The following is a 9463-nucleotide window of genomic DNA, read 5'->3' as shown; positions in this document are numbered from 1 at the left end:
CAAGGGTCCGCGGTCGCGCTGGGTCCCGCTCCCGATACTCCCCTCCCCTTCTCCGACCTCTCGTGCCCAGGTCCCGGCTAAAAGGGCTGCCCGGGAGTGGTTGCGGGTGGCAAAGTCGGGCTCTGCGTTCGTATCCCGGACCAGGGAGGGGCGGTGACTTCGTGAGGAGAGGGTCGGCGGCAGCGAGGGGGCCGCGGAGCGGGGAGGGCGTGCGGAGTCCGCTGCGGGTTCCGGGCACCTCTTCCCCGGCAGCGGTTCCCCTTCTGCGGGGACTTGGACTGCACCGACTGCGTGCTGGCCGAGATCGGCGCTCTGGCCAAAATACTGACATGCCAGCCCCCCGCCTGCTGCGGGCCCGCTGCTCCCCCTCCTTCTCCTCCGCAGTCCTCGGTGAAGCCGGAGCTGATCTGCGCCCCGGTGCTGCGGGACCTGCTGGGGGAGGCTATCGAGGTAAGTGTGGGGCTACTGCACTGGAGGCCAAGTGTTTCAACACTACAATGGCATAATCAACAGCATTAATTAGTCTCGTGTTCTTCATGTTCCTCGATGTTAAGAACGCTACCAGCCTCTACTAGTGAAATAACATACATAGTAAGTGTTATTGGTGTTAATATTCAGGTAAGAATTGTTAGAATTAACACAGGTAGTGTGTTAGCTGGTGTTTACCATGATGCTCTGCTTCCCCACAGTATGACAAGATCCTGAAGCTGACCTCAGATGCAAAGGTAATTGAGCACTGCTGGCCTTCCAACCATCCCCCGATGGAGACATGCTCCAGGGGTGGGCAGCAATGCAGCTGGGAATACCTTGCCAGAGTGACAGAACTCACCCTCCCTCCCATCTGCAGAGTCAAGGATGTGAAGCTGATCATCGCTCTTGGTTTTATCCATGGATTTGTTTTTCTTGTTTTTATCCTTGGATTTATCCTCTCCGGTGCAGCCAAGCATGATGTAGACAGCCTGTCTCTGCCAAGTGAGCTGCAGCAGCTGGGACTGCCCAACGGTAAGGGAAACCTTCGGGGTGGCACTGTGAACCAGAGCTGGTGGGATGTTGCTGACAGTTCCCAGCCCTGCCTCCTTCACACGCAGCTGGGGGGGGCAGGCTGGCTGCCGCGCTGTTCTCCATCACCTCCCTTCTGTGCCATCAGTCCCGGGGGGCTCCTCTGGTGCTTTGGTGGGGTTTGGCCTCCGCAGGTCTGGTGTGAGCAGATGTATTCTGTTGTCTCCCCTCAAGAGCAGAGCATGCCAGCGGGTTGTGCCTTCCTATGAGAAGCAGAGCCCTCTCGAGGACAGGCTATGGGCCTTCAGCCTGCGATGTGAGGGGGGGTTGAGTCTTAATAGGGGTGTGGGGGTCAGTGTTAGTCACCATGGTGGAGCGAGCTGGGATGTTGACACCATCCCACTGCACAGCCTAGTCAGCCAGCTGGGCTCAGTGGGATTACATCCTCAGCTCCAGCTGAGCTGCAGGAGGTCAATGAACCTGTGGTGCACCTGACCTTCAACATGCGGGACAGAGAGTGGGAGAAGATGATAGCTGTCCCTGCGATGCTCTTCGGCCAAGAAAGTTCCAGGTGCTGCTGGCAGGTGAGGTGCCAGGAGGGGTGGCAGCAGGCACCTCCGTGGGAGATTCTGTTGGGTGAGATGCTGTGGGAGGCACGCTGGGAAGGAGATGCTGGAAGGGATATTGCTGCAATATCAGCAGCTCCCCCACATCTCCGTCCTCTCTCTGCAGAGTTGAAGCAGGCCCAGACCTTGACTGCTTCTCAGAGGAGACAGAAAAGGGCCACGGCAGGAGGCTGCGACACTGCGCTGGGGGCTGAGACTGATGCTCTCGGCTGGGGAGGAGGATGTTGCCAGCTAGTTTTCCGGGTGCCCTCGGGGCAGTTCCAGTTAAGTCGCGGTGACAAAGCTGAGCCGCGTTCCGCTGTGTCCCCGTGTTGTGCGACGTCCCGCGGCGGCCGGACTGCCTCGGCGAGACACCAGCCCCCGGTATCACCGCGCAGCCAATGGGGGCGGGCCGTGCCTAGCGGCGGTGGCTGCGGGCTCGGGCTGCGCTGTGCGGTCGCGGCCGTGCCCGAGCGCCCGGAGCTGCCCCTGGCCGGGCGCTTCATCCGGGGGGTGCGGAGCTCCGGAGTTCGCGGGCGGCGTGGAACGCGCGGCGGCGGGCCGCGGCCCGGCGGTGCCCTTCTGCTCCGATGCCTGCAGAATCTCGGCCGGTGCCCGGAGCAAGGAGCTGCGGCTGACGCTGAGCGCGCTCCCCCAGCGCAGGACGTCGGGGTCGTTCCGGCGGTGCCCCGCCGGTGAGCTGCCCCGCCATGCCCACCTGTGCTTCCTCACCCGTGAGAGCCCCCGCGTGCCTTCACCATCGGGGACTGCCGGCGCTTCGGGTCCTGGCGCCAGGGAGAAGGAGAACCTCTGATATGTAAATCAGGATTTATTCCACTGACACGACTGGGTGCTGTGCTCAAGGCCTCTGTACAAATAGTGGGCAAGGAAAAGCCAGAACTGCACATTCCTTGTGCAGGGAGGGGTGGCTGTAGAACACATGAAAAACAGGAATATAGAAAAGACCTAAATCTAGTTTAAAAGAAGTGTTTGCTTTTTATTTGGTTAGAGGCAGGGATTTTTTATAGATAATAGAAATATAAAATATAGCTAATAGAAAAATAAAAATATATCAATAAAAATATATTTATGTAAATATAATATATAAACAAATACATTTAAAATATATAGCACATAATATAATATGATGTATAAATATTTATAAATACGAGGATATAAATAAAAAATATTTTAATACAGTTTAAAATAAATGTTTCATTGTTTTTATTTGGTTAGAGGCAGGGCTTTTATATAAATAATATAAACAAAAATATAAATATACAAATATACAATAAATATATAGACATATAAAGTTATAAATATATATGCATATATAAATATATGTAAGTATATATATAAAAATATAGAATATAAATAAATATAAGTATATATGTAGGAGATAATATAAATAATATAGTATATATTATTTCATATCATATACATAATATAGATATATAAATTACAGCTATAAATATGAAAAATATAAATAGAAAAATATATTCAAATGTAGTTTAAAGTAAAGGGATTTTTAATTTCTATTTGGTTAGAGACAGGGCTTTTCAACAAATATTAAAATTATAAACATACAAATATATCTAAAGATATAAATATAGATAAAATAGAAAATAATATCAGTAATATAATGTTTATAATAAATAATAAAAATAATATTGTATATATTTTGTTATACAATATAAATTAAATTTAATACATAAATATGTATAGATTATGAATATAAATTAAATACTAAAAATTGATATTTTTTTAAATTGAAAAGGGGTTTTTTGCTCTTATTTAGTTAGAGGCAGGGTTTTTTTTGTGGTTTTGCTTGGAGTTTTTTGGGGGCATTCATTTAGGAGGATTTTTTTAAGGGATGGACCTCATTGTTTTTGGACAATCCAAGTCCCAAACAATTCCTCCACAATCCATTCTGGGGGAAAACACCCTGTGCCTGCAAGGAGCTCTGACTCTGCTTTTCCTGCCAGCTCCTAAGCAGTGTCAGGGCCACCATGACGGCTTTAAAACCCAGATAAATCCCAAATACCACACAGTGATTAATCAAAATAAAGAACTGCATTGTTGTCATCAAAAGCTCAAAACTCTGTTATGAATTCAATTACGACAATGTAATAGATCCCCAGGAACCTTAATAATGCTCTTGTTTTCATTTTTATGTCTCTTAATGTCTCATTTGTCAGCTTGTAAAACGTGTAAAAATTTCAGGGGTCAAGCAGGGCTGCCTCTGGATCGCCCCTCACCTCTGCTCCCACTCTGTGCAAACACAACTTGTGCCGAGGTCACTGAACTCATCGCCTCAGCTCCTCCCTCCAAAAGATCCCCTCCGTCTTTCCCTGCAGGTGAACTCCGATCCACTCCTCACCTGCACTGCTCATCCAAGTGTCCATTCTGTTCCCCCGGTTACCCCAGCGAGGTCCATTTGCCTTTCTCCTGCCCCTCTCCAGCCCCAGGCCGCTCCTCTGCTCGCTCTCTCCCGTGGGCCTCATGCCGCACGGAGCCTCTCCTCCCTTCCTCGCCGGCTGCTGCCAGGGAAGGAGGACACAGAGTCCCGAGGGCTGAGCCCTGCCTGCTAGCCCTGGAGAGCCCTGGCTGCGCTCCCCAGGGCCCTCGCAGAAATTTCCCAGAGAAATTCTCTGCCGGGCTCCCTTCAACTCCCTCAGCAATCCCCTCAGAAATGCCTCCTCGCTCCCCTGGACATCCCCTCGGCATTTTCCTACACAAACACCTCTCGTGCCCCGTCTCAGTGACCCCGGGCTCTGCGGCTACATCCACGGCACGACCCGTGCCCGCTGCTCGTGCTTCACCCGACCACAATCAAGAGCAAATGTTGGCTGGGCTTTCAGAACTGGAAATGACTTGCAAGCAAAAGAAATCATCTTTTTTCCTTCTTTCTCCTGCTGGACTTGCCTCTGGGGATGCGTGCTGAGCTCTCGCTGCAGGGGACTGTCAGGCCTGAATGGCTGGGAGTTCGTCCTCTTCTCCCTGGGCAAGCAGAAATTGGCATTCATTACACCACAGAAATGCTTTCTGAAACCTTTCCCCTCCCCTGCCCTTGGCTGCTACATCTTCTCTCTCTGCCTTGGAACTGACAGCTGTATCCCTGATGTCATTTCCCCTGCCTGACTTCTGCGCAGCTCCAAGCTGGGACAAATTGGGATAACTTAGGGGGGACAGAGGGGAGACTTTTATTTAGCAGGATTTTTCTCCGACTTCTAATTACACCGAAACCTTCTCCAGTTCCCCACTGAGAAGAGCACAAACTCACAGCCATTCCGGGCTGAGGGAAATGTGACACAGTATCAATAAATAAGTAACCTTTCCTGGGAGCAGCCATCACCCCAGTCCTCCAGCCTTGGCGAGTTGCTGCAGTCAATGGACCCAACTTCCAAGGCCTAACCTACATTTCCGTCGGCTCTCGTTAGAAAGCTCCCGGACAGTAAATCACACGACAGAATTTTAAAATGGCACCAAGAATAACAGAGCCCAGGCCAAACCCAACCACCCCCATCGCTGCTCCACCCCGCTCTTGGCAGAAACAGTCGTATCCTTTAGAAATCCTCTCCTTTCCCTGCTACTCAGTCCTTCGCTGCCCATCCCCACAGAGGATTTACTCCACCTTTGGCTCCCCACAGCACCTCTCTCCCCAGCACAAATCCCACTTGGCACAGACACAGACGGAGCAGACCTAAGGCAATGGATCCAGCAGCAGCTGCGATTCCGAGCTCCCCGTTCCCCGCACAGCTCATCCATCCAAGCACTCCTGGCAATCTCACCTCAGCCCGGACTCTCTGTTCCTCAGAGGCAAACACGGCCTGATGGGGCACAGCTCTGGCACCCCATTTCCTCCGGCTCCTGCCGACCTGGAAAGCCACAGGGAAACGCAGTCCCCCGGAACCTCACGTCCCTGGATACCAGCAGAGCCGCAGTTTCACCCAGATCCCAGATTCCATAGACACTTCATCCCAGCGGGGAGGAAAAGGGGAACCCTGCGGGGGCAGGACCGGGAGCCCTCCAGTGCAGAGCCCTGGTGCTGAAGGCACCTTGGCTCTGGCTCCTCAAACAGCACAGCTTTTGGCAAAGACGGGAGGAGTGGAACCGTTTCTCCGGTCCTGGAAGAGAAGAAGAGGAAAAGAAAATGAAGTCCCCCTGCAGAAGTCAAAGGATCCCAGCTTTCACACTTCTGCTCTGATTGTTCGCTGTGGGGCTGGATCCAAGACAGGTGACACCAATTCAAATATAAAAGTGCCCCTCTCCAGCATTTTTGTTCCTAACTCTTTCAAACATTAAAAGGATGCTCATTTTTCTTATTGCATTCTTTGCTCCATTTTAACAGAACCATTTTCATGCCAGACCCCACTTGTCAGTTCTCAATCCTTTACCACTGGACTTTGCACAAAGGGACACCCGGGGTTCTGCATCACAAGAAATCCCAAAGAGAAACCCCTCCAAAACCTGACAGAGAAAGGTTTGAAGGAATTCCAGAACACAGACACAGTTGTTCAGGCCTTCTCAGGCCACACCAATCCTGTCCCATCCACCTGAGCTGTGCAGGTGAGCTGTGCAAAGGCTCTCCTTCCTCCTTGGCAATTGCTGTCTGAGGCCACAGGTGTCCCTCCTGGGCAGCACCTGGAAACAACATGGGAAAGGCAAAATGAGAATGTTTTCTGTCAGAAAATGAGTAACAATGACAATAATAATCAGAACTTCTGGACAAATTTAGTAACATCACTTTCATATGATAAATACTGGCCATGCCCATCCTTCCAGCCCAGGTGAAAACAGGAAGGAGAACTACAGGAAAAGCACAGTCCCTTCTTTGGATGTCTTTCCTAAGGAGTCTCTGCACTGTATGCTCTTTGTGCTCCTCAAAAGAATGGATTACTGCTAAAAAAATCTCAGGCCATATTTTCTCAGCCACAGGCGGGACAAGGTGGGCTGCAGCTGCAGAGCCAGGGACATGCAGGACCTTGGCACACCAGGGATAAGGGCAGGGGAAGCAGGGGAGGTGCGGGGCAGAGCTGGACAAGTGAAGGAACAGGCATTTTCTTGTTCACGTTCATCCGTGCTGGGAACTTGGAAAACACGTGGTGCTGCGTGCATCCAGGACACAGTGCCCACGGTTTGGTTGTTTTCCCTCTGCTCATAAGCCCTGCCTTCGGCCCCTCTCCAGGGGAGCAGAGAATTCCTCCAGGCTAGGGGTGAGTCTGGTCCCACTCCAGGGATGGGTCTGGTAAAGGAGGGGAGTGGTTTACAGGAACTGACCACAAAAATCAAACCAAACACTGAAATGGACTCTATTAAGGTTTGCTCATTAGTCACTTCTATTTCTATTTCTATCTTCTATTCCAGCCCAGTATTTTCCCTTTCCATTCCTCCATCCTTCTAAGAAAGTTTTTCTTGTCTGTTTTTGGCTGATCACCAGGTTTATGGCTGTAAATTAATGGAATCATATGGAGGAAACCCACCACCCTACTGCAGGAATCCCAAGGGATTCCCAGACAGATGTTCCCCCTTCTCAGTGCCAAAGTTTACTAGTTGGAAAGCAAAGCAGTGGGAGATTCCAAGTCAGAACTACAATTTAAAAGGAAAATTAAGATAAAGGCAATAATAAATAAACACCAGCTTAAAGTGACAAAGTCAGAATACAACCTGACACCCTGTTGGTAGCAATACAATTAAATGGTGGGTGTAGTCCCATTGGAGTGATGGATGTGTTTCTGTCGAAGCAGTGATGCTCTAGTTAGGTCTGGTCCTTCTCTGAAGGTCCAGTGGTGGTTATGGAGGTCTTGTCCTCTGGGAATCCAGTGGATAGTGCTACTGATGATGTTCCAAACCTCAGCTTCTATCCAGGTAGGAATGCTTGGTTCCTCCCCCTGGGCAGAACATCTCACAAAGGGGTGATGTAATTTTATCAGTCTGCAGGGAGACCTTGATGGCCCATTAGCAGAAGATAGGACCTAGAGGGAGTTATTAGGGATGAGTGTGGAGAGGGTAAAGAACACTGCCCCTCCTATCTTAATAGCTTATGAAGATGGCAATAGAATACATACTTTTGGTTACATCTTATATTGTAGCCTAAGACACAAGGATGTGCAAAGTCTGAGAGTCCTGAAATACTGCATTTTGGCCTTTATTTCAGGGAATCCCTTTAGGTACATACCTAATTTTAAGGACATGCTTAACTCTTTCCCCTGAGCAGGCTTTCTATCCCCAGCCAGAACCAAGGCAAACACTGTCTTTTATTTAAAGGGTATTCATCTGGAATTTTTCACAAGCCTTGAACACAATAAAAGTACTTCTAACTTCTTACCAGAAAACAAGTTTCTCTGGGTAATAAAACATGATTCCACCTAGAAAGACGTAAGACATGCTTTGATTTGTGTTCCTTGAGCTGTCCTTGAAGAGGAGTGGTGGAAGGGGACAGAATAACTTTATACAGATGCCAGCAATAAATTATTAAAGCCTTTATGAATACAGCATATTATCTGTCCATGTGCCTTCAGGCATTTTCTGTTCTCTTTTTGCTTTTAAAGCAATTAATCTTGCAACTGCTCATCGTTTTCAGATCCAGTCTTACAACTCTGGAGAATGTGTGATTATTGGAGAAACTGGAGTGAGTGAGTGGCAGAGGAACTGAGGATTCACTCTTCCCACCAATAGGGGCTTGCAGGATGGGACCGTCCTCAGTGGGATATTTTCTGGGGTATTCTACTGGAAACTGCAAGTACCTATCCTGGGACTCTCATCCCTTTGTTGGAGAGCTGATCCTGGCTGTTAGAAAATGCATTTTCCATGTCAGTCTGTTCTTTTTTATATTAATCCCATTACTCTCAGGTCTCTCATCTATGCCACCCCTGAATCACTTATTTCTTGCTTGCAGCCCTAGTCTACTTCCTAAGTGCCAAACAGAAAATGGTGCTGCTTTTTTTCTTTCTTGTCAAAATAATCTAAAAATCAAAATCTTCATTTACTTTTAGGCTTGACATCAGTGTTTCACTTCACGTGAAACCATTCAGGCCCCTATAAATCATAAAAACAGTTCAGGTGTTCATAGCCTACCCACTTATATGTCTCCCAGCAGGAAACATGGACCAGAATGCTGCCTTAGAGGCCTGTCCAAGGAGATCAGGCAGAGGTTGGAGTTGGGGGAATGCTCTTCTCCATCTTCTGCCCACGTCAGGACAACTTTGTATGAGTAATGAAAGAGAAAAAGAGAAGGGTTCTTTATTATTTTTCTCTGTTCTGAGTGAATGTTCTGCACTATGAGCTCTAGCCTTTCCCAGCATCACCTTAGTGATTACTTAAGTGCTTCACACTCAGCTGAACAGCTCAATCACAGAGCCCTGAGACTTGTCAAGATACCACTCTTGTTGTTATGGTAGGGGAGAAGTGGTTCAAGTTTAAGTAGTGCTGCATGGATTTCTAGGACCCTCAGATTGTCCCAATGGGCTACAGTTTGGGGTTGAAGGTATCTTGTGGGTCTGCAGGGGCATGGTGGTGCAGCCACTGATATCTCCAGTAAAACAGGGCTTCACCAGTTGCTCCAGCAATCCCTCCACCCGGACTCTGCAGGACTTTTGCCTGGGAAAAATAATGTGGCTTGAATTTGTAAATAGTTTGGTATCTTGATTTTGGCAAATTTATCCTTGATGAGAAAGCTTCTCCTGGCTCCAGTACAGCTTCTGGATGCTGGGCTGCTCAAAATGCTGTCATGGGGAGTTGCAAAGCCTCCTCTGAGCAGTGTGGAAGGAGAGCCCCATGGCTTGAATGGGGCTTCTCACCACGGGGAGGTTGGAGCTAAATCACTCAGACAGCTCAGAAGACCTGCTCAGTTAGAAGGT

At 48.9% G+C, this 9463-nt stretch overlaps 1 protein-coding gene across 1 annotated transcript; it reads left to right on the top strand.

Moving 5' to 3' along the window:
* Positions 1 to 258: 258 nt before the first annotated feature.
* LOC134057570 (uncharacterized) lies at positions 259 to 2303 on the top strand (the record flags this gene model as incomplete). Its single annotated transcript, XM_062514550.1, is given in 8 exon segments — positions 259 to 450; positions 690 to 733; positions 848 to 1002; positions 1236 to 1256; positions 1259 to 1360; positions 1450 to 1544; positions 1547 to 1583; positions 1732 to 2303. Coding segments are annotated over 8 exon segments (1218 nt in total), but the record flags the coding sequence as incomplete, so codon positions are not given.
* Positions 2304 to 9463: the final 7160 nt, after the last annotated feature.

Source organism: Cinclus cinclus, unplaced genomic scaffold (genome assembly GCF_963662255.1).
Source record: "Cinclus cinclus unplaced genomic scaffold, bCinCin1.1 SCAFFOLD_86, whole genome shotgun sequence".
Classification (NCBI taxonomy): domain Eukaryota; kingdom Metazoa; phylum Chordata; class Aves; order Passeriformes; family Cinclidae; genus Cinclus; species Cinclus cinclus.
The sequence above is the reverse complement of the archived record's forward strand: the minus strand, read 5'-3'. Positions and strand labels throughout refer to the sequence as shown.